Source organism: Betta splendens, chromosome 16 (assembly GCF_900634795.4).
Source record: "Betta splendens chromosome 16, fBetSpl5.4, whole genome shotgun sequence".
Classification (NCBI taxonomy): Eukaryota; Metazoa; Chordata; class Actinopteri; order Anabantiformes; family Osphronemidae; genus Betta; species Betta splendens.
In genome coordinates, this window is record NC_040896.2 from 8,366,846 (window position 1) to 8,392,192 (window position 25,347).

Sequence of the window (25,347 nt, forward strand, 5' to 3'; positions counted from 1 at the left end):
AACTCTTTACTGCCGAATCAAGCTAAATTTAAAATCATCTGTTTAGCTCAGATTTACAGTCTGATTTACAGTTTGTAAAGGAGCAGATATAGAAACAGAAATGAAAAGTGGTCAAACACTAACTCCAGTCTCTGGATCACCAGGACCCCACGTCGTCCTCTGCTCTTTGTTCCCCCTGCGAACGTACTACTACGTTGACATGGTAACAAACTGGACCAGTGCTCAGAACTACTGCAGAGTCAACTATGATGACCTTGCAACCACAGAGAGCATGAGTGACATAAACATGCTAAAGTCAGCGTTTCCGTGGTCCTGGATCGGTCTTAGTGACGACCCAAACTCCTGGAAGTTCAACATGGGCAATGACTCCAACTCCTGGAGGTGGTCAGCAACTGGTGACACAAGCAAAACTGGTTATCAAAACTGGATTGAAACTGAACCAAATCGAAAAGGAGGAAATGAAAGCTGTGTGATAATGACCCCTGGTGGAGGATGGAAGGATGTGTTGTGCAGCTTAATGCAGAGTTTTGTTTGTTACAGTGGTAAGATTTGATTTAATGACTATTACTGACTGACAATAATGTTATGTTCAATGATTCAGTGAAAGTCATTTAACATCTGATTAAAAACCTTGACTTCAGACTTACATGTCAATTAAGGGTAGATTATTATACACAATGATGGATATTTTCCCACGTTTTATCTGTATTTGTTGCAGCTTTAAACCAAAGTCATAAAACCTACACGTTCGTCTCAAACATGTCGACCTGGACCTCTGCCCAGTCGTACTGCAGGGAACACTACACAGACCTGCCGGTGATCGACAACAGCTTTGAGAACACTGACGTCTATGAAACCAAACCAGGCTCTGCTCAGGTTTGGATCGGTCTGTACAGAGTCCCGTGGGTCTGGTCCGACAAGTCCCAAAGCACCTTCAGACACTGGCAGCCAACCAAACCAAACAACTACGGTGGAAACCAACACTGCGTGTCTGTCAGTGGTCAAGGTGAAATGGACGATGACACGTGTGCAACCAACTACCCATTCATCTGTCAGCAAGGTGATGTTCACAGTGTTGGACTGATTCAGATTTTCACTTTACATCCCTCTATTGTGCTTCTGAATGTTTATTTTATCATTCAGTCTCCAAACAGAAGACCACGCTGAGAATGAAGATCCAGACAAATGCTGACATAAGCAGCCTCATCATTAATGATCGCATCCTCCAACAGGTAGAACGATTTCCTTCTTTATCCCCTGTAGAAAAAAATATATATATTAAAAAAAATATATGTGTGTGTGTTTCTTTTATTTTTCAGCTAATTGTCCTTTTATCAAGTCAGGGTCGGACTGATTTCAAGATTAAATGGAAAATTCATCCTAAAAGACATGAGGAAGCAACACAGACTCAGTGTAATCTACACCTGTAACTTATTAAAATAAATTAAAGCCAAGGCTTCTGAAAAATATGATTCAGCTCTTCTTTTCAGATTTCACTTTGACAATAAATTGCCAAGCTTAATTCAAACAAAATCAAACATTAAGGTGCACTGCATAAAAACGTAAGCCTCTCTTACTGAACAGAATGTTTGTCAATGTCAATGATACAGTAAAATACTGATCATCAAAACCTGTAAGAAAAGGCAGCAAACCATCCACAAACTAACTCCTTTGTTCAATTAACAGACCTAAACAAACAACAAACTTAGACTCCCAACATGATGTCACCATGTGTTTACAAGTAACAAGATTGAAATGGCAGGATTCACACTAAATACCTGTGAATGTGATATTTTATCAAAGGTTAGTTTATCAGAATTGGCCTTGCAGGTAATATCACCAATAAACTATCCATCCATAGTTAATTGTGAATTTACTGTTCACCTCTATTAGAGGACATCTTTCATCAAAACAATGCTTTGCATATGAAAATCATGGAACCACTCTGACTTTACAAACAAAACCTGGCAAAAGTCTGCTTTTGCATGATTCACTGCAGACACTTCAGGTCTCACCTTATAACACCTGACAGCTGGATTCTGAACTTGTGAGTAAACCTTTAATTATCTGTTACTTTAGACTGGGCTCTGCTGAAGGTTATGAAAGCTACCAGTCAGCTCCTGTCAGTTCATTTCAGTTTTATACAAATAAATGACATTAAGTGTGAACCTGTAAGTTCTCAGGCATTGGTTTGATGACTTGGTGAAAGTCATTTAATCACTTCAAGCTGAAAAAGCAACTGTTAAAATGCTGTAAAATGCACGTGTTTTGTTCATTTAGGCAATTTAAAAATATTTCCTGTTGTAGTTTGACCATATGGTTGGTTTTGCTTGCAGTAAACTACACAATGAAGCACTATGTGATCATTAGTCTCCTCTTTGGTAAGTGCAAAACTGTTACTTGCACAATTTAAGGTAAGAAATGTGTGTTATGATTTTCGGTTTACGTAAAATAACAATTATATGACAAAAGCATAATCAAATGTCTGAATATTTTTCATCTACAGTATATAAACTGGATTGGCAACAACTATTAAGATCAATTATTGATCTTATAATAAGTTCTTATTCTAATGAGCCTTAATGCTGTGCATAATTAACTTAGTTATTATGAATCTTTGGCAGAATAAGTGTGTTATTTCATGCTAAGATCTCACTAAGTGCTAAATACAGTGCGTACTCTATCGTTGCCCTTCAGGGTGCAGCCTCAGCTCCTACTCTCAGGTCCCCCTGCGTACGTACACCTACGTTAACAAACAAATGACCTGGGCTGGTGCTCAGCAGTACTGCAGAGCCAACTATGACGACCTGGCAACAATCACAAGTTCAAAGGAAATGAGCAGTCCTGCATTTGCCTATTCACAAGTGTGGATAGGACTGCATGACGACCCAAACGCCTGGATGTATAACATGGGTAATGAGTCCAACTCCTGGAGGTGGTCAGCAACTGGTGAAACAAGCCCAACTGGTTATAAAAACTGGTCAGCTGGTCAACCCAACAATAAAGATGGACATGAAACCTGCGTGGTAATGAATCCTAATGGACAATGGGATGATGTGATCTGTGCTCAATTAAATCCATTTGTTTGTTACAATGGTAAGAAAATGTTTTTTTTTGTGTATTTTCCTTTAATAGATAAATAACTGAACTTTGTTGGTGATTTTAATAGAGATCTAAACAACAAATCTATCATGTTAAACAGTAAACAGACACTTCAGTGAAGTGTAAGTAGTTTTCTACACAAAGTACAGTTCTTCAGCAAAGCAAAATATAAAATTTCTTATCATTGTGGACGCATTCATTCTCAGCAGGTAATTGATCCTTATACTGTAATAATTAAGAAATCCTGCCTGTGCCCTGTTGTTGCTGTGCTTTTCTCTCTCTCTCCCCTCACCCCACCCGGTCGAGGCAGATGGCCGCCCACATCCAGCCTGGTTCTGCTGGAGGTTTCTTCCTCATTAGAGAGGGAGTTTTTCCTCTCCACTGATGCTGTTAAATTTTAATTATTACGATTAAAGGCTTGCTGTATGTGGGATGTGTTGGGTTTAGTTGTGTAAGGTCTTAAACCTTATCTTGTAAAGTGCCCTGAGATAACCTTGTTGTGATTTCCCACTACATGAATACAATTTATTAGAATTGAAATTCTGTAATGTAATAATTGCTTTATATGAAATTATTCTGTTGCAGTGACAAACCAAAATCAAACAATGTACGTGTTCATCGCAAACAACTTCACATGGAATTCTGCTCAAGCATATTGCAGACAATACTACACAGACCTGACTACAATCAACTACAGTGATGACAATGCTGCCGTCTATTCTGCAAAACCACAAGCTCAACTAGTTTGGATCGGTTTGTACCGAGTGTCTTACACCTGGTCTGACAACTCTCCTAGCACCTACAGAAGCTGGTATTACCTCAGCCCAAACAACTACAAATTTGCAGAGTTCTGTGCGTTAATGTCTATAAATAATTGGGATGATTCCCCTTGTGGCAGTGCTTTCAACTTTGTCTGTGAACGAGGTAATATTCAAAGGTACACCTTTCATTTTTAGAGTTACATTTTACAGTTTTTTAACAGTATACATTTTCAGTTTCAAAACAGAAAACCATGATGAGGATGAAGATCAAGACTGATGCAGACCTTACAAATTCAGTCATTAATGCCCAGATCCTCCAGCAGGTAGATCCAATTATGTTTAATTACTTCACCATATATTTGTGGAAGATGTTGTTACAGAAAACTCCAACAGTACATAGGCTGCAGAAATACTGTATGTCTGTGAGGTTCTCATCCATCCAGGTTGTTTGTTCTAACGATTTAAATCATTGCATGTTGTTTCTCTGGAAGACATTTCATAAAACGGTCCTGACATTTTCCTAATCTTTCCACAGCTCGGTGCAAAGCTGAGCATTCAGGGATGGACTGGGTTTGATCTGCACTGGAACATTAAACCCCAAAAAATCAAACAAGAAACTGGCAGAACCTCAGCCTGCAATTTTTCATAAATACACACAAAGGCTGCATTTTACTACTACTACTAGTACAACAATGTCTACAACATTGTTTTATAATGTTATAAAACAATGAAAAACAAAACATCATTACATTTATCAGTTGCATTTGTGTGAAAGTGCGGTACGCTTTAGGTCACTCATCTTAGTTGCTCATTCTGGAGCCTGTCCCAGCTTACGACTCTGATGTGCTAAATGAAACAAGTAGTTCTGATGTACAGGAATACAAAGCTTAATAGATAAAGCATTTTCATAGGAAAATGCATGGTGAATGCTGTCATGCTGTATGTACTTTTGAAGAATTCCTAAAAGTTGCTGAAACATTGTGAACATAGCTGGAAGTACCTGAAGCATAAATAAATGTATCTGAAAAGAATCAGGAGTTATTTAAATTTTTTATTTGCAGAAGAAGTTGAAGCAGTTGAATTTCAAATTGAACATAGCTTAAAAATTTGCTACTGTAATTGTTTCCTCACAAACTGCTAAAAAATGAATGAAATATGTAACATTTTGCTGAAATGATAAAAACAAAGCTGAATATGAGCACACAGTTAAGGCTTACAGGTGTTTGGTTGCTGCAACGTAAATTACAGCTGAATGTAGCTGCAGAAGAAACTGAAGCAGTTAAATCTTAAATTAAGAAAAGTTGAAACACACTTTTGCCTAATTTGATGAAATAGAAATAGGCGAACTCTGGCAATGTTTTTAACGTGGTAGAATGCATTTTTGCTCATGGCCTTGATATGTGGTTCAAAATTAAGATCAGGTATTTTACGCATTTTACACCTTGTACTGGGGTTTAACTAAAACCTTTAAAGTTTTGACATTAATCTCGCTCTCTTTGTTGTAGGACCAAGACTTCAGTTTTTTCCTGTTTGAGTTTAAGAAAGTTCTCTGACATCCATGCTGTCATATACTTTATGACACATTTTAACAGTATGTCAATAGGTCTGGGGTCATCAGTAGACATGCCAGCGTAAGCACTGGCTTTCATAGCTATGCTGTTATGTCCTTTCCCCACTGCTCTTCTCTCTGTACCAACGACTGCATCTCAGAGAACTAAAAAGCAAGTAGCTGGTTTTAACTGTGATATTACACTACTAAACAAATCAGTGTCAACCAGGACAAACTTCTCTAGTGCTTCCTTACATAAAACAGTAGATATATAATATATATAAAATATATATATGAAAATTCATATGAAGTTATAGCTTTAATCTAATATCTTTTATGTTACTGCAGAATGTAACACAGGCAACACACTACACTGTGTTGGCAAAATGCAATGTGTACTTTGCATGATATTGTATGATGAATATAAAGGACAACATAGATGACAGCAGGCATAGCAACTGAACATGAGATCCTGATGTAAATAACTAGTGCAAGAATGGACATTTATTTTTATTTAAAGGTCCATGCACACACTTTTTTCATGCTACACAATGCTGAAGAATTGGACCTTGATGTCTCAGTAAGCTGTCTGTAACTTTTCATGCCAAAAAGCGCTGTAGATCGCCCACGCGGCCCCTTCTGAAAATGTCTGTTTTAAGCTCTCGTCCACAACGCGCAAGCGGAGTGATCGCCGCACCCCTTTGAGGAAGCGCATAGCCGTGATCCGCCGCGGGAATAAAAAGTCACGGTCACTGAATCCACTGTAACAGCGAAACTGGCTAACTCGTCCTCGTAGTGAAGTTCAACCATACGTTTGATCCAAAATCTGACTCTGAAGTCGAATGGGAGGCTGTTGAAGTGGTTACACTTCGACTGGCGCAAAGTACGTCCAACTGGCAGATTCACGTTTAATTTAATTTGATTTATATAATACGCAACTTGATTAGCCGCTAACGCTAACAATAATGGTTGCAAATTAGCAGCCTGAATTAATACAACAGAATATTCATAACACGACTACAGCTTGTTTGGGAGCATAGCTGGATAAACTAATATAAACTCATTTTTACGTGTTTTTTTTCTTTCTCGTGCTGCTGCTGTGAGAAAATAATGTTTCCATAATGGAGTCTTCAGCTGCAGCTTATTTTTCGCCGTATTTGTCTGTAATTAAGTGCCAATGTGGGAACGGTGAATGCTTACTGTACAGAGGCATGGTGTGACAGCAACTGTTGCTGTCAAAATATTGCATGTGTTTATTACTTTTATTAATTAATTAAATTAAAATTTTGATAAATCTTACCTCAAGACGCATGAACCAGTTGCCAAACCTACTGTCATGTATGGTTGATGATCCAGGACTGGAGCCAGTATGATTGAATGTTTATTCATTACAGAACAAATTTAATATCGGTATAATAGACAATTTCACATGCATGGAATAAATCAGTATCTCTGAAATTAGAAAATTTTAGAGCATTTTACTATTTACAAATTAATCATATTCCTGGGAACTCTGGTTTACAAACATAGTTTTGGTTCTAAATACATATTGACCTAATATATTTTTAATTGCTTTTAGTAAGGTGTATGATATATCAACTGCTAATATATAACTAATAGAAATGTAGTTTGTAGTTTTTCTTCATAAATTTGACTGTACTATGTATGTGTGTAGTTGTTGCAGGTATTTAGCCTAGAAGTCTTGTCAGCTGGTGCTGGGCACTTCTAGGGTGAAGAGTCCAAGTTGTCATTCCATCTTCCCTGGTCTGGATCAGGGCAGTGTTTCCTGAGGGACAAGGCATCTATTTTGGACTCAGACCACCTGTGAAATACCTAAACTATTGTTTTTGTGGCAATACCTCAATAAAAGTTGTAATATTATAAAACATTTGTCTGTTTTCCCTCATAGAAAAATAGTTCAGTGAAACAGCAATAGTCAAAGCCAACTTTATTGTTAACCAATGCACCAGCACTATAATGCTGGATAAGTTACCTTCACAGTTAAATTTGCAGACCACAAAATGAACGGGTAGGATTCATAGTTATGTTGAAAGCATAGTTTCTGGAGTGGAACAGGTACAGTCATGGGCAGTTGACTGGGGAGATGTGAGGATCTTTGTTCTGCTCATCACGTTTTGGAAGACATCGGAAGCAGTGCAGCTGCTGTAGGTATAGAGAATAGAATAGCAGATTAATGAAATGTCCAGTATTTCCTATGTATCTCACAACCCTCACAAATGTAAACAATATATAGAGGTAGTTAGATCAGTTTTAATGGTGTTTGGAGCAAACACGTTTTCAACTTATTTTATAGTGCTGGTTTGTTAAATCTTTGCATGACATTAATGACCTCCTTACTGTCAGGTTGCTTAAATTCTGCTCAAAGGGCCAGTGGGACAGGGATGTTAATAGGGTCCTCCATATAACAACCTGGGTCCAGCAGGACTTTATTGAAGATGGTCTCCATCACATTTTCCACATAATCTGCACCATAACACGAGAATTACAAATTACCTGTCACCAGGCTAAAATATCAAAATAAGTTGACCAACTGCATACAGAGTAAATACATAGACAGTAATATAGATCAGATTATGAATACTACAACTACTTAAATGTGAAATCCAAAATCTCCGTGAAATAAAACTGCCTATTGGCCAACAAAGGATCATACTGTTGTTAAACGTACATACCTTTGCTCCTGAGGTGAGCAACAACTCTTCTACAAGGTAGCCGTGTGTCCACAGTCTGCAGTGGCATCAGTTTGAGAAGCAACCTCCTTGCGTTTCGGTAGCTGGGATGCATCAGCCTGTATCATAAAATAAAAAAACATTTTCACATTTACAGCTACAGTAGCTGAGTAGATAAGCAACACATACGAGAAGACAGTCACGACATACATGTTAGACTTAGATAGAACTTGCCATAACCCAAATGCACAGGTCTACTCACAGGTTCTGTGAGTGGTCAAGTGAATGCAGATGTACCCAGTCCGTCAAATTTGAAACGATGGTTCTTGAACCGGATTGGATAAACTCTCAAAAATGTGAATAAGTAGGGGGCGTACTTCTAACATACCAGGAGTGTCTTAACGTGACCCAGGGAGTCAAATAAACGTACCAGAATGTCCAAAAAGTAAATTTTGCATGTGCAGGCACCTTTAAGGTTGGTGCGTGAAGAATTTTATGTAATATGGTGCAGAAAGCGACATGAATTTATGTCTGTGTGCAAACTGTTATTCATTTCTGCTTCTTGGAAAGTCTCCAGCAGCAGCGTACAAATCTTGTGCTCATACAGTAGGTAGAAACAGTAGCAGCACGTCATTTGTTGAATGTAAAAATCTGATAAACTGTGCCTGACGTGTAGTTAAACAAGGAAAAACATTACACTCTGTTTATGAAATAATGTTTTATGTGCTCATGTTAAACTACTGCAACAATTTCTTTTTGCAAAAAAAACTGCTTATAAACAGGCACAAGCTGGATGAGCTGATAGCTACTTAACTTACAACGTTCAATGGGGGTTGATCAAAAATACGTTGAGTATTATGTAATAATGAAGGAACACTCATTTTCTATGTGAAATTCTCATTTATTCCCCTGCATCAATTCTCCAGAGCAGCTGAGGATAATGTAAAATACATCATTTTCAGCTGTCCTGGCAAATTTCTGTGTGCCCACAGACTACAACTAGTGCTTCCTGGTTTTCTCTGTACCTGCCCCAGCAACATTCAGGCTGAGGGGGGCGGAGCCAGGTTGTGAGGGGGCGGGGCCAAGCTGCCGAGGCCTTTTCTTAATTTATGATATGAATGAATATGATCCTCCTCCTCCTTGAACCGCCGTCTTATCGTGGTGGAGGAGTTTGTGTGCCCGAATGACCCCGGGAGCTATGTTGTCGGGGGCTAAATGCCCCTGGTAGGGTCTCCCAAGCAAACAGGTCCTGGGCAACGGGCCAGACTAAGAGCGGTTCACAAACCCCCCTATGAAAGGCAGACGACTAAGGCCAGAGACGTCGCTCGGTATGGCGCAGCTGTGGCCCCACCCTGGAGCCAGGCCCAGATTGGTTCTCGTATGCGAGCGCCTGGTGGCCCGAAAGAGCGACGTGGGGCGGTCCTCAAGTGGTCAAGTGGATCCACCATCCGCAGGAGGAACCGTAGGGGGCCGGTGCAAAGTGGATTGGTGTTATGGCAAAAATTGTCTCTTCCTTATTTCTATGTCTCTTCCTTATTTCTATGCAGTTATTATATGATTTATGACTTATGTTCTGCAATTAATATCTTATGTTTTGTCTTACTGTATGCATTTGACATTTCACCTAGATTGTTCAATGGTTGTCTCTGCCTGATAGACTCTCAACTCTAGCTCCCAAACCCAAGGTCGGGGAGTTGTGTCTCTGTCTGTTGAGACTCTGTGCTCCTTTCTCACAGATAGTTGGACGTCAGCAATGCAGGTGTGAGAAAGTAAAAATCTTCACACACACTGCGACAGGGAGGAGATGGTGCATGTAATTTGATTGGGTTAGAAAGACATTCCACCCTTGTCGGACAGAGAAGCTAAAAGGCAGAAGCAACTTTAGGATCGTGGGCTCTTTGCATCACACCTTCGTGGTGTGTGCACTGATCTCCCCAGCTGGTTTTTGGTTTGTTGATGTGCACGATCAACATCCATGCTTTTTATTTGCTTTCCCCATTATTTTTATTTTCTTTATTATTTCAATAAATCGCACAAAAGGACAACTCTCTCTCATCTACTTCTTTATGGAAAATTTCCACCACAGAAATTGGCGTCACGAACAGGATCCGCTGCAGGTCGTCTGGACGGTGTGACCAAGGACGATAGTCCTGAGGACTAGGGTCGCTCAGCCTCCAAACCTCTACAGACATTCAGAGCTGGGAGGACTGCTCACCCGTCTGGATCGCCTCTGACGAGATCCAACGAACCCAAAACCTCTACCCGGCCCGGTGAGAGAGATTCCGTTTTGTCGCGACTTATTGAAGAGAAAAAAAAAAGAAAAAGAAACGGGTTTGAAATTGGTTTCAGGTATTCGGGTTTACTTGGCTGTGATCATTTGGTTTAGGGAAAGTAAGGCAAATAACAATTAATTCTAAAACATCCGCAACTAGACTAAAAACAACGACAAAAGAAAATATAACTAGGACTAGAGATGATAATATTTCTAAAACGACTATGTGGCTGAAAACATCTAAAATAGAAGAAATAAAAGACGGCTTCTGAAATACGGAGCGCGTTTGCAGGGGGAAGTGGTTTTGAGATACGAGGGACCCGGGTCTTAGAGGGGCCTGACGGTGAGGGAGCACTTCCGAGAACCCTGTCGCTGATCTGAGCGGTTCCCTTTCTACGGAGACGTCCGTGGAAGAGAAATTTCGAAAAAGGTTCCGGCCGGAACACAAAAAAGTCTAAGGCAGGAAACCGCCGGGACTCTGAAAGATGGGTTCGGGGCGATCTAAGTCTCCACCACCAGACTGCAGCATTACAAAATTAATGAGACGTAAATATGGTGATGAGTGCGTGTCATGTCTTCACGACTGGACAAAACTTTATGGGTTCAAGAAGGTGGATCACTCAGTGTGAAGGACATACACGCTTTAAAAGAAAAATTAGAAGAAAAGGAGAAACAGCTCCGCAGAAGTAGAACGATCAAAGTTAAAACCTTAGAGGAAATTGAATTAAACAACAGATGCCTTGAAATTTGGGTTAAAAAATCAGAACGCAGGGAAAGACTGAAATGCCAAAAAGAGAAATGCCAAAAGGAGGGAGAAAGGACGAGAGTGGTGACGTAGCTGGCAGAAAAGATAACAACTCTGTGGAAGCTCACACACCGCCACTATACACACATACACCACACACACACATATCATGTCAAGAGCAAATGCTCCCATTGTTTCTGCTCTCTATCCTAATGCAGAACTGAGCGCGATGAGGGTAAATCCGGATCTGGACTCCTTTCCCACCATCAGCAGAAGAACCGAAGGAGAAGAAGCGCCGACCAACAACCAGAACAGGGTGGAAGCTCTGACACCACAGCAGCTGGAGGACACAGACCACAGCATGGACGCCTCACAGACTCCACAACGCCTGCAGCCATCACGTTCTGGGCTCATCAGATGAACCAGCTACTACAAGCATGTGTGTCTGACACAGACACCTGCTTATGACAATCAGCAAAGGAAAACAAGGACAGAGCAACAGCAGAGAAGACGTGCTCTGACACAGACACTGGTTGAAACAACAGGAGAGGCTTCAGACGTGATCGGCCCAATAGAGCTGCAACCGAGGATCCAGGAAAGGTCTGTCATCGAGGAACAACTGTCCCATTGAAAGGCTTCACCCACTGGCGCTCACATGAGACTGATGGTTGGGGAAGGAGGAAGGTGACGGTTCCTTTTCACGTGACGTACAAGACGGTACCGCAAACACACACACATTCATACACGCAATGAAGAAACACGCTTACAGCTGATACACGCTCAAATTCATGTTCATGCTTATCTGCTCGCAATGAAGAATCGCTTTCTGCTCAAAAAAAAAATCCCACAGAGTGATTTTACAATGATGACAAACAGCTAAACGACAACTGCTGCATGACTTTGCAGTTTGATGGGTTTAAACTATTTTAACTTGCAACAAATTCAGTAATAAAATCCTTCATGTTTCTAAAAATACTTGTGCACACTATAGGTTTGTCTGGCCAGACTATAGAAAAACAAAACCAGACTGTAGAAAAACAAAACAGACTGTAGAAAAACAAAACCAGACTGTAGGAAAACAAAACCAGACTATAGGAAGACTGAAACTGACTGAAACCGAATATTAATGACTATTAAAGGGAAGACGAACTATTAGAGAGAAGTAATAATAATTACTGTACGTACCAGACTATTAAAGAAAAACTTACTGTTTCACTGTCTTATGCAACATCTGACAGCGAGACACCTTGAGATTTATTGTTGCTTTCAAACTTATGCCCAGTTAAATTTTTAGGAAGAGATCTCATGTGTAAATTAGGTATTTGATTGATTTCCACTCCAGACGGAGTGCAGGTCACGTCTACAGACATTCTAAATAATCCCTCTTTTGTTGGTGTTAACTTCAGCTCAGCTGTGCTCTTATCATTGGCTGCTGAGGGGGGGCTGTAACTGAGGCCCTCACACAGGCTGCATCACAGCTTGTTTATGATTTCACACACACACACTGACAAACTGGCCTCAACTTCCCTCTTTTGGGATGAACACAGGTCTGCGCTTGCGATTTCTTTTACTAACGAACAAAAAGATTTTTGATGTTTATTTTACAGTTCCACACGTCCCTCTGTGAAAACATGATGGAGACAGATGCAGGACGTGGGTCCTTTCGTGAACAGATGTCAACGGGGTGGAGACTGGTGAACGACTTCTGACCCCATGTGACGTATTCACCTACTTTGCATACTTTAGAAAACTTTTTTTTATTTTGCCTGTTATGTGCAGCAAACAGTGAACTTGGTACCTCCACATTCCAATGACACACATTACACGCTTTTGTTTTTATTTTCATTTCAGAGGACGCTCTGACCCAACACTCAGCCTTACAGGAAGCACTGCTTCCCTGTGGCTCACACACAGACATGATGTAGGTTCGATCAGAGGATGTGAACCAGTGGTCATCACACCTAAATCTGACCACAAACCATGTAAACAACAACACCCTCTTAAAGGAAGCCATAGATGGCGTTACTGCAGACACCACTAAGCTACTGAATCATTGGATGCTACAGGCCACAAAGAGAGCCTGTCTAAATTACACTTTGTTCAGACAAAGGTTATTTTCTGGGTCATTGTAATTACAGCTGATGGCAAATCCATCTCACCCAACAGAGTTAAAGCAATTTGAGACCTGCCTAAACCGTGCACGTATAAACAGCTTATGTCTTTTCTAGGTCTTTGTTCTTATTGTAGGACTTTCGTTCCTAACTTTACTGTCTCTGAGGCCCCACTCAGGGTTCTGATGCAGACGTCTTCATCGTCCACTTCTTGTCCCACGTGGACATCTGAGGCTGAACAACGTTCACTGACCTCATGCTTGCTCTTCAGTTAGCTCCTACTTTGGGTCTCCCTGATCTGACCCTACGCGAGCTTTCACTCAAACAGTGGATGAGAAATCAGGTTGTACGACTTCTGTTCTTTTGTGCTCATACTGTGTCTTTGATTCTTTTGGAATAGATCACATCTTTCTACAGCCTGATGGCTTAGATGCAACACCACCTTGCTCAACATGCTGAACATTACTATCAAGAGGTCGTCTTGAAGTCTGGCGCTTTGCTAAGACACTACTCTGCTCAGGCTGCAGAGTTGATCGCATTGACTGAAGCTAGTAAACTAGCAGAAGGAGAGTCTGTTACCATCTACAGACTCCACAGATGCTTGTCACACGTTGGTTCTCCTTGGAAGCATGGGAAGCTTTGAAGTCTGATTGCAAACCTATCTTACATCATGATAAGGTTCTGCTTTGCTGGACGCTGTCCTGCTGCCTACAGCTAATGCTGTTTGTAACTGTCCGACTCGCACCATCAGTGACGACTTTGTTTCTGCCGACATGCAGCTGCAGACGCTGCTGCGAAGGTCGCTGCCCAACAACCCCTCCCTCTCCTAATCCTCGTTTCCTCTCCTGATCCTTGTTCCCTCTCCAACTCTCTCTATCCTTTCCTTCCTCATCTCCCTGTGCTTTAAACATTTTGTACCTCACAGGAACGCAGACTCTGGCTGACGAATGGTTCCACCTGTAGCCATGGAGTCTGGTTTGGGCCTGATGGCAGCCGTGCCGCCCAAACACCTTTTCCCCATAATTCAGATTTCCCAACAGGTGAAAACAGTCGACAGGACCATCACATCATTCAACCAGGAGACTGGGTGATCATTAAGGAGCTTCGCAGGAAGCACTGGGACTCCAAACAGTGGCGAGGCCCCTTCCAGGACCTTCTGAGGACCCACACGGCTGTAAAGATTGCAGAAAGAGCGACTTGGATCCACTCCATCCAGGAAGGTCCCGGATCCAACAGACGACCCTCCATCTACACCACACGAGAAAACCACCACTGACGAAAAGAATTAAGAAGGACGACCCTCGCTGTGCTCACACACGCACTGAGGCGAGGCTGCGTTGACCGTTCAGCTAAAGGTGTGAGCCAAGCGCCGCCTGAAGCTGCGCCGGTGAATCACACTATCAGACCATACATCTACACACACGCTCCTGAGAAAACACACACACGAGCAGCCTTGAGTTGCCGACGCTGGACGACGTGTAGACTCTTCACATCACGGGAGTGACAGTGACTCAGACGACATTGGGAGGAAACCTGGCGGTGATAACGAATCCCAAGTGTCTCTGTGATCAGCTGATCACAACCTGAAGAACTCCAACAAACTGGCAATACTTCAACACACAGGTTGGAAACAATCTAACGCTACTGTTCAATAAGAAGAAGCAGATTGTTACGAGACATCAATTGTAACCATGTTGTGTTAGACCTTATTTTGTTACTCTGATTATTGTCTTTATCATATGATGTTTCTATGTAACTTTACACACTACTTTTGAATGAGAAAATTTCACATAATTCACAACACTGAGTTTAAATATCCTAAAGTTGACTTGGTGTTTAATTTGCTCACAATCACTTATTCACTGCTACAATTAGTTTTTATCCTTCATCTACAGATGACAGAGGTTATGAGACAAAACGCATCATCATTGTGGTTAAATCCCTGAATCTCCTATTCGCTCTAGACGCAAATGTACAATTAAAGATCCGAAAGCATGAAATCTATCTTAAGATTATATGATACAGAACCCCATCGGAAACCTATGGTTATCATACATTAATTGTCTTTATTACATTACAATTGAATGGCCGTAGACACGTTGTTAGCAGAGAAAAGAGGCGTTTGTGTTATGTTTGGAGAGGCATGTTGTACTTACATCCTGAATAACACTGATTCTAATGGTATTGTGGCGAAGGCGCTACACGGCCTTCAGAGTCTCAGCTAACTCTGGTATAGATTCTTCCTCTTGGAATTGGCTAGACGAAATGTCTGGAAAATGGAAATCTGTTCTCATGTCCACAGCTGTTTCCTTTATAATTGAGATGGCTGTGATTCTCTTGTTTGGTTTTTGCGTTATCCCACTGGTTAGAGGTCTCATCATGCGTGCGACTTCAGCAACACTCTCGTATCAAATGACACAATGCACTATGTTCAAAAACCCCAACTCTAATTCACGAAATTACTTTGACGATGGTCTTAGGCTATCTGATCACAAAATATAATCTGATACAAATATGATTATGGGCTCATTTTCTTCACATGCCGATACAGAGGTTATTCTTGTATAACTACCCACCAAAAACAGCTCCCAACCTTTTGTCCCTAAGTTACTTGCATTTTATGTGAAGGTGTATTTTGAATCTTGATGAGTTAATACCCTTATTGTTTCATTTGCAAGGATCTTTTATTATTACAGAATGTGATGTTGACAATTTTTCTTCTTAGTGGTTGATTAATGTGTAATCAAAAGGGGGGAGTGTTATGGCAAAAATTGTCTCTTCCTTATTTCTATGTCTCTTCCTTATTTCTATGCAGTTATTATACGAGTTATGACTTATGTTCTGCAATTAATATCTTATGTTTTGTCTTACTGTATGCATTTGACATTTCACCTAGATTGTTCAATGGTTGTCTCTGCCTGATAGACTCTCAACTCTAGCTCCCAAACCCAAGGTCGGGGAGTTGTGTCTCTGTCTGTTGAGACTCTGTGCTCCTTTCTCACAGATAGTTGGACGTCAGCAATGCAGGTGTGAGAAAGTAAAAATCTTCACACACACTGCGACAGGGAGGAGATGGTGCATGTAATTTGATTGGGTTAGAAAGACATTCCACCCTAGTCGGACAGAGAAGCTAAAAGGCAGAAGCAACTTGAGGATCGTGGGCTCTTGCATCACACCTTCGTGGTGTGTGCAATGATCTCCCCAGCTGGTTTTTGGTTTGTTGATGTGCACGATCAACATCCATGCTTTTTATTTGCTTTCCCCATTATTTTTATTTTCTTTATTATTTCAATAAATCGCACAAAAGGACAACTCTCTCTCATCTACTTCTTTATGGAAAATTTCCACCACAATTGGGCAGCAGTCAAAGGCGGGAGCCTAGGCGAGCCAATCCCTGGATAACCAATCTGGCTATTGGGACATGGAATGTCAAGTCACTAGGGGGAAAGGAGCCTGAGCTTGTGCAGGAGGTCGAGTGGTCCCGGCTAGAAATAGTCGGGCTCACCTCCACACACAGCCTGGGCTCTGGAACCCAACTCCTTGAGAGGGGCTGGACCCTCTTCTACTCTGGAGTTGCCTGCGGTTCTTCTGGGAGATTTCAATGCCCACATAGGTAATGACAGTGATACTTGGGGAGGCGTGATTGGGAGGAACGCCTCCCTGATCTGAACCCGAATGGTGTTATGTTATTGGACTTCTGTGCTAGACACAGTCTGGCCATAACAAACACCATGTTCGAACAAAAGGGTTTCCATGGCACATGGCACCAGGACACCCTAGGCCTGGAGGTCGATGATAGACTTTGTATTCGTTTCACCTGACCTTCGGCCTTATGTTTTGGATAATTAGGTGAAGAGAGGGGTTGAGCTGTCATCTGATCACCACCTGGTGGTGAGTAGGATCCGCTGGCAGGGAAGAAGGCTGGAACGACTTGGCAGGCCCAAACGTATCATTAGGGTCTGTTGGGAACGCCTGGCTGAACCCTCTGTCAGACAGAGCTTCGACCAAATTCCGAGGGAGGTTGGAGACATAGAGTCAGAGTGGAGCATGTTCTCCGTCTCCATCGTCACACGGACGTTCTGAGCTGTGTACGCAGGGTCTCCGGTGCCTGTCGTGGTGGTAATCCCCGAACCTGGTGGTGCGCCGGAGGTAAGTGATGCCATCAAGCTGAAGAAGGAGTCCTGAGTACCTCAAGTCTCTGGATGTTGTGGGGCTGTCTTGGGTGACACACCTCTGCAACATCGCGTGGACGAGGGGGACAGTTCCTCTGGACTGGACAACCGGGGTGGTTGTCCCTCTTCACAAAAAGGGAGACAGGAGAGTGTGTTCCAACTATAGGGGGATCACACTTCTCAGCCTCCCTGGGAAAGTCTATGCCAGGGTACTGGAGAAGAGAATTCGGCCGATTATTGAACCTCGGATACAGGAGGAACAATGTGGTTTTCGGCCTGGTCGTGGAACGCTGGACCAGCTTTATACCCTCAGCAGGGTGCTTGAGGGTTTGTGGGAGTTTGCCCAACCAGTCTACATGTGTTTTGTGAATCTGGAGAAGGCATTCGACCGCATCCCTCGAGACATCCTGTGGTGGGTGCTCCGGGAGAATGGAGTCCAGGGCTCTTTGCTAAGGGCTGTTCGGTCTCTGTACAACCGGAGCAGGAGCTTGGTTCGCATTGCCAGCAATAAGTCAGACCTGTTCCCGGTGCATGTTGGACTTCGGCAGGGCTGCCCTTTGTCACCGGTTCTGTTCATTATGTTTATGGAAAGAAGTTCTAGGTGCAGCCAGGGGCTGGAGGGGGTCTGGTTTGGGGACCACAGGATTGCGCCTCTGCTTTTTGCAGATGATGTTGTCCTGTTGGCTTCATCGGGCCAGGACCTCCAGCGTGCGCTGGTGCGGTTTGCAGCTGAGTGTGAAGCGGCTGGGATGAGAATCAGTTCCTCCAAATCTGAGGCCATGGTTCTCTCCAGGTTGGAGGAGAGTTCCTGCCCCAAGTGGAGGAGTAGTGAGCATCTTGGGGTCTTGTTCACGAGTGAGGGAAGGAAGGAGCGTGAGTTTGACAGACAAATCGGTGCGGCGGCTGCAGTAATGCGGTCGGTGTATCAGTCCGTCGTGGTGAAGAGGGAGCTGAGCCAAAAGGCAAAGCTCTCAATTTACCAGTCAATCTACGTTCCTACCCTCACCTATGGTCATGAGCTTTGGGTCATGACCGAAAGGGCAAGGTCACAGATACAAGCGGCTGAAATGAGCTTCCTCCGCAGGGTGGCTGGGCACTCCCTTATAGATAAGGTGAGGAGCTCTGTCACCCGGGAGGAGCTCGGAGTAGAGTCGCTGCTCCTCCACATCGAGAGAAGCCAGTTGAGGTGGCTCAGGCATCTGGTTCGGATGCCTCCTGTACGCCTCCCTGGGGAGGTGTTCCGGGCATGTCCCACCGGTAGGAGGCCCCGAGGAGAACCCAGGACTCGCTGGAGAGACTACGTCTCTTGGCTGGCCTGGGAACGTCTTGGGGTCCCACCGGAAGAGCTGTAGGAAGTGTCCAGGGAGAAGGAAGTCTGGAACTCTCTGCTCAGACTGCTGCCCCCGGGACCCGGCCCCGGATAAGCGGATGAAAATGGATGGATGGATGAATATAATATGATATGAATTGTCTAAAGACTCTGATTTCTTCTTCTGCTCTGGTGAGTTTAAGTAAAAAAACAACAACATTATACTGAAGAATAATTTAAGACTTTGTAGTTTATTTAATACTGTCTTCATTTCTGAACCAAATAAACTCAAACAAAATTTAACATTACTTGTTTAGGTCACAGATTTGCAGTGGTCAGCAACTGGTGAAACAAAAGGAGGAAATTAAAGCTGTGTGATAATGTTAACATCCGATTAAAAACCGCAACTTCAGACTGACATGTGAATCAGACACAATAATGACTATTTTGTCACATTTCGCTTTACATCCCTCTATTGTGCTTCTGAATGTTTATTTTACAAGACCACAGTGAGGATGAAGATCCAGACAAATGCTGACATAAGCAGCCTCATCATTAATGATCGCATCCTCCAACAGGTAGAACGATTTTCTTCTTTATCCCCTGTAGAAAAAAATATATATATTAAAAAAAAATAAATACATGTGTTTCTCTTATTTTTTAGCTAAGCGTCCTTTTATCAATTTAGGGTTGGACTGATTTCAAGATTCAATGGAAAACTGATCCTAAAGACAGGGGGAAGCAACACAGACTCAGTGTAATCTACACCTGTAACTTAATAAAATAAATTAAAGCCAAGGCTTCTGAAAAATATGATTCAACTCTTCTTTTCAGATTTCACTTTGACAATAAATTGCCAAGCTTAATTCAAACAAAATCAATCATTAAGGTGCACTGCATAGAAACCTAAGCCTCTCTTACAGAACAGAATATTTGTCAATTTCAAGAGATAGTAGTAGAATACTGATCAACAAAACTTGTAAGGAAAGGCAGAAAACCATCCACAAACTGACTCCATTTTTCAATTAACAGACCTAAACAAACTAAAGAAAACTAAATTTAAAAGCATCACAGATGAAGAAAAACATCACATTTATGTCATACAGTACACTCAAAGGTACAATAGCATCAAAATGAAAAGTCCTGAAACCATAGAAATCCAACTGTTGAGCTGTGCTTTTATGTAATTATTTATAGAATTCAAATGTTGATACAGTACTTGACTATCAATGTTTTTATCGGTATCTGGAAATTTCTTTTTCACCCATGTAAAAATGCGACACTTCATGCATAAAGAGGTTATCCATTCATTTCTACATTACCCGACCATCATATAATATAACATATGAGTGAATGCATTTTTGCAATTCCTTTGATGTAAAGACAACACATAATTACAACCCAAAATATAAAAGCCTGTTTGTCAGATCGATTAATGCTTTACCACAAACCAAAATAAAAAAAACCCCTAACAAAATTCAAAAAGTAGTTAAAGAAAAGGAGAGCTAATTCTGACCAAGCCAATGGACAAAGGACTTTAGTTTGTATATTCATTTACAGTATGAAGCACCAAACTTTGAAATCAATCCCAAAGAAAGCAATGGTACTAACGTGAATTATTTTTTTTAATTAATAATAATAATAATAATTGAACTTTAGTGATGCTACATTGGGGAAATTAATCTCTGGGAGATGGGTAAAAATAACAAAAGCTACTGTATCATAAGGCTCAATAAGCTTTAGACTCCCAACATGATATCAACACGTGTTTACAAGTAACAAGATTGAAATGGCAGGATTCACACTAAATACCTGTGAATGTGATATTTTATCAAAGGTTAGTTTATCAAAATTGGCCTTGCAGGTAATCTCACTAATAAACAATTAGTAATCCATAGTTAATTGCGAATTTACTGTTCACCTCTATTAGAGGACATCTTTCATCAGAACAATGCTTTGCATATGAAAATCATGGAACCACTCTGACTTTACAAACTAAACCTGGCTAAAGTCTTGTTTTGCATGATTCACTGCAGACACTTCAGGTCTCACCTTATAACACCTGACAGCTGGATTCTGAACTTGTGAGTAAACCTTTAATTATCTGTTACTTTAGACTGGGCTCTGCTGAAGGTTATGAAAGCTACCAGTCAGCTCCTGTCAGTTCATTTCAGTTTTATACAAATAAATGACATTAAGCGTGAACCTGTAAGTTTTCAGGCATTGGTTTGATGACTTGGTGAAAGTCATTTAATCGCTTCAAGCTGAAAAAGCAACTGTTAAAATGCTGTAAAATGCATGTGTTTTGTTCATTCAGGCAACTTAAAAAGATTTGCGTCCAACTTTTCCAATTTAATGACTGAATGTTTTTTTTCCTATTTTCTTTTTTGATTGAACAAGTTCTGAAAACAACTTATCTGAAAAAAACAAAACTTTCCTGTTGTAGTTTGGTTTTGCTTGCAGTAAACTACACAATGAATCGCTGTGCCATCATTAGTCTCCTCTTTGGTGAGTGCAAAACTTTTACTTGCACAATTTAAGGTAAGACATGTGTGTTATGATTTTCAGTTCACGTAAAATAACAATTATATGTCAGAAATGTAATAAAATGTCTGAACTGAATGTCTGATGTCCTATAACTGAAATCCTCTACATTATATAAACTGGATTGGCAACACTTATTAAGAGCAATTATTGATCTTATAATAAGTTCTTATTCTAATGAGCCTTAATGCTGTGCAAAATTAACTAATTATGTCTAAGTTATTATAAATCTTTGGCAGAATAAGTGTGTTATTTCATGCTAAGATCTCACTAAGTGCTAAATACAGTGCGTACTCCATCGTTGCCCTTCAGGGTGCAGCCTCAGCTCCTACTCTCAGGTCCCCTTGCGTACGTACACCTACGTTAACAAACAAATGACCTGGGCTGGTGCTCAGCAGTACTGCAGAGCCAACTATGACGACCTGGCAACCATCACAAGCTCAAAGGACATGAGCAGTCCTGCATTTGCCTATTCACCAGTGTGGATAGGACTGCATGACGACCCAAACGTCTGGATGTATAACATGGGTAATGAGTCCAACTCCTGGAGGTGGTCAGCAACTGGTGAAACAAGCCCAACTGGTTATAAAAACTGGTCAGCTGGTCAACCCAACAATAATGGTGGACATGAAACCTGCGTGGTAATGAATCCTAATGGACAATGGAATGATGTGATCTGTGGTCAATTAAATCCCTTTGTTTGTTACAGTGGTAAGAAAATGTTTTATTTGTTTATTTTCCTTTAATAGATAAATAACTGAACTTTGATGGTGATTTTAATAGAGATCTAAACAACAAAACTAGTAACAGTAAACAGTAACTTCAGTGAAGTGCAAGTAGTTGTCTGCACAAAGTAAAGTTCTTCAGCAAAGCAAAATATAAAATTATTTGTCATTGTGGACACATTTATTCTCAGCAGGTAATTTATCCGTATATTCTAATGATTAAGAAATCCTGCCTGTGCCCTGTTGTTGCTGTGCTTTTCTCTCTCTCTCCCCTCACCCCACCCGGTCGAGGCAGATGGCCGCCCACATCCAGTCTGGTTCTGCTGGAGGTTTCTTCCTCATTAGAGAGGGAGTTCTTCCTCCCCACTGATGCTGTTAAATTGTGATTGTAATTATTACAGTTAAAGGCGTTCTGTGGGATTTGTTGGGTTTAGTTGTGTAAGGTCTTAAACCTTATTTTGTAAAGTGCCTTGAGATAACCTTGTGATTTTCCACTATATGAATAAAATTGAATTGAATTGAAATTCTCTAAAGTTAACGTAATAATTGTTATATATGATATTATTCTGTTGCAGTGACAAACCAAAATCAAACAATCTATGTGTTTGTCGCAAACAACTTCACATGGAGTTCTGCTCAAGCATATTGCAGACAATACTACACAGACCTGACTACAATCGACTACAGTGATGACAATGCTGCCGTCTATTCTGTAAAACCACAAGCTCAACTAGTTTGGATTGGTTTGTACCGAGTGTCTTACACCTGGTCTGACAACTCTCCTAGCACCTACAGAAACTGGTATTACATCAGCCCAAACAACAACAACGTAGAGTTCTGTGGGTACATGATGTCTACACATGAATGGGATGATTACAATTGTGGCAGTGTTTTGACCTTTGTCTGTGAACAAGGTAATATTCAAAGGAATACTTTTTTTTAGAGTTACATTTTACATTTTTTTTTTAACAGTATGAATTTTTAGTTTCAAAACAGAAAACCATGATGAGGATAAAGATCAAGACTGATTCAGACATTACAAATTCAGTCATTAATGCCCAGATCCTCCAGCAGGTAGATCCAATTATGTTTAATTATTTCACCATTTCTTTGTTGATGTACTATAGTACTCAGGGCTGCAGAAATACTATATGTCTGTGAAGATTCTCATCCATCCAGGTTGTTTGTTCTAACGATTTAAATCAATGCATGTTGTTTCTCTGGAAGACATTTCATAAAACGGTCCTGACATTTTCCTAATCTTTCCACAGCTAAGTGCAAAGCTGAGCATTCAGGGATGGACTGGGTTTGATCTGCACTGGAACATTAAACCCCAAAAAATCAAACAAGAAACTGGCAGAACCTCAGCCTGCAATTTTTCATAAATACACAAAAAGGCTCCATTTTACTCTATATTTTGTCTACAACATTGTTTTATAATGTTATAAAACAATGAAAAACAAAACATCATTACATTTATCAGTTGCATTTGTGGGAAAGTGCCGTACGCTTTAGGTCACTCATCCTAGTTGCTCAATCTGGAGCCTGTCCCATCTTACGACTCTGATGTGCTAAATGAAACAAGTAGTTCTGATGTACATGAATACAAAGCTAAATAGATAAAGCATTTCCATAGGAAAATGCATGGTGAATGCTGTCATGCTGTATGTACTCTTGAAGATTTCCTAAAAGTTGCTGAAACATTGCGAACATTGCTGGAAGTACCTGAAGCATAAATAAATGTATCTGAATAGGAATAGGAATTGTGTAAATTTAAATTTGCAAAAGAAACTGAAGCAGTTGAATTTCAAAATAAACATTTATATTATAAACAAACAACATATAGGATACATGATAACAAAGCTCAATATGTGCAAACAGTTAAGGCTTACAAGTGTTAGGTTTTAAGCAGCTGAAAATATAGCTGAAAGTTGCTGCAACATGAATTACAGCTGAATGTACCTGCAGAAAAAGCTGAAGCAGTTAAATCTCAAATTAAGGAAAGTTGAAACTAATCGCTGAGTTTGAAGAACTGCTGACAATGAACTTGCTTAATTTGATGAAATATGGCTGAATGTATCAACAGGTCGAATATTACAGTTAAATTGTTTTGAATTCAAAGGTTTAAAGAACAGGTATTAATGTACAGTCGCTTTAGAAAAAGTTTTTATCAAACATGGTCTTTTCCATGGCTACCAGACAACTGATATGCTTAGAATACATTATTTTAATTCAATGTAGCTACATATTTAACAAATCATATTATAGTGCTTTTTCAGTCTTTATTCAAATGGAATAGAATGCAATTGACAATTCAATATAAAGACGACAAAAAACATGACAATATGAAATTTAATTTTGAGACTTTATTTAAAGTTTAAATTGAATTGAATGAAAATTGGTAATGAATTTCCACTTTTAATATTGAATTGACAAATGCAAAATGCATTTTCTAATTGAATGATGATATTGCATATTGAATTGCCAATTGACAAGTGCATTGCCATTTGAATGCTGAGTGTGATAAACTCCCATAGGGTGGGTGAAAACAGATTTCCCATTCATTTCGGTGAGGAAAAAAGCTTAATATCCTGAAAACTATTGATATAAATATTGGAAAGATGGAAGCAGTCAATTCTCTAAAAAGGTGCCTATTTTCTGTAGCTGAAAGTATTTGGGACTAAATGTCAAAATATGTACGGAAAGAGGAAACCAGAAATGTTAATTGTGTGCATATGACTATGCATATAATTGTTAAAAAGTTTTGATCTGGTTATAAATAAACAAAACATTACTTACCTTTACCTACCTTCTAATATCTCTTTTTTATTTTAATTTGAATAATTGTCTGTACTTTACATATTAAAGTATGAAGAGGTTTTAGATAAAAAACAGGACACATAAACAGAAGAAAGCAGTTTGAGGAAGCAAATTTGTGCACATCAATTTGATGAATTGCATGAATTTGCAAGCTCCTCGCCCCATAGCCACAGGACAGCAGGGAAATCTCATTTTACATAAAGTCATCCTACTGCATCTCTAATGCTCAACAAGTGAAAAGTAAATATAATGCATCCTTTATATGTCAGAATCATGTCATGGAATTTTCTGCTTCCTTTTTTGTCTTTTGCTCTAATTGGTCTTTCTCTATTTTCACTCTCTGAATGATGAATGGTTCAGTGCTCTGTAGCAGCAGTTTATGTATGAAGTTCTGATTTGACTCAGACGAATGAGTTGCCCCTATAAGTGGTTAAAGCTGTGCCTAGCCTGATGCTTCTTTTTAAAGTGCGGAGTCTTAACCTTAAGGTAAATGCGTGATATGTGATGCATGCTGCTTTAAGGAACAGAGCAACCAGAGGTTCTTTGT

At 40.5% G+C, this 25,347-nt stretch overlaps 2 protein-coding genes and 1 long non-coding RNA gene across 5 annotated transcripts; 2 read left to right on the top strand and 1 right to left on the bottom strand.

Annotated features, from left to right (window-relative positions):
• The first annotated feature begins 86 nt into the window (after positions 1-86).
• On the top strand, positions 87-1,449 carry LOC114843055 (C-type mannose receptor 2-like). The gene is made up of 4 exons (XM_029129258.3): positions 87-542; positions 719-1,060; positions 1,144-1,232; positions 1,320-1,449. Exons 1-4 carry the CDS (start codon positions 101-103, stop codon positions 1,428-1,430), a joined length of 984 nt encoding a protein of 327 aa, XP_028985091.2. The 5' UTR covers positions 87-100; the 3' UTR covers positions 1,431-1,449.
• A 170-nt stretch (positions 1,450-1,619) lies between these two features.
• On the top strand, positions 1,620-23,812 carry LOC129603110 (macrophage mannose receptor 1-like). 3 transcript variants are annotated; one of them, XM_055502906.1, is made up of 6 exons: positions 1,620-2,047; positions 2,337-2,381; positions 2,698-3,096; positions 3,688-4,026; positions 4,098-4,186; positions 4,399-4,860. In XM_055502906.1, exons 2-6 carry the CDS (start codon positions 2,348-2,350, stop codon positions 4,510-4,512), a joined length of 975 nt encoding a protein of 324 aa, XP_055358881.1. In that variant the 5' UTR covers positions 1,620-2,047; positions 2,337-2,347; the 3' UTR covers positions 4,513-4,860. The 3 variants fall into 3 exon arrangements, with proteins under 3 accessions (XP_055358881.1, XP_055358880.1, XP_055358879.1); XM_055502905.1 differs by lacking the exons at positions 1,620-2,047; positions 4,098-4,186; positions 4,399-4,860 and adding exons at positions 22,966-23,054; positions 23,252-23,812 and having other exon boundaries at positions 2,108-2,381; XM_055502904.1 differs by lacking the exon at positions 1,620-2,047 and having other exon boundaries at positions 2,111-2,381.
• LOC129603112 (uncharacterized) lies at positions 7,277-8,386 on the bottom strand. Its single transcript, XR_008692724.1, has 3 exons — positions 8,106-8,386; positions 7,771-7,896; positions 7,277-7,575 (listed from the first exon to the last, which is right to left on the bottom strand). It is a non-coding gene; the product is annotated as an uncharacterized LOC129603112 (long non-coding RNA).
• Positions 23,813-25,347: the final 1,535 nt, after the last annotated feature.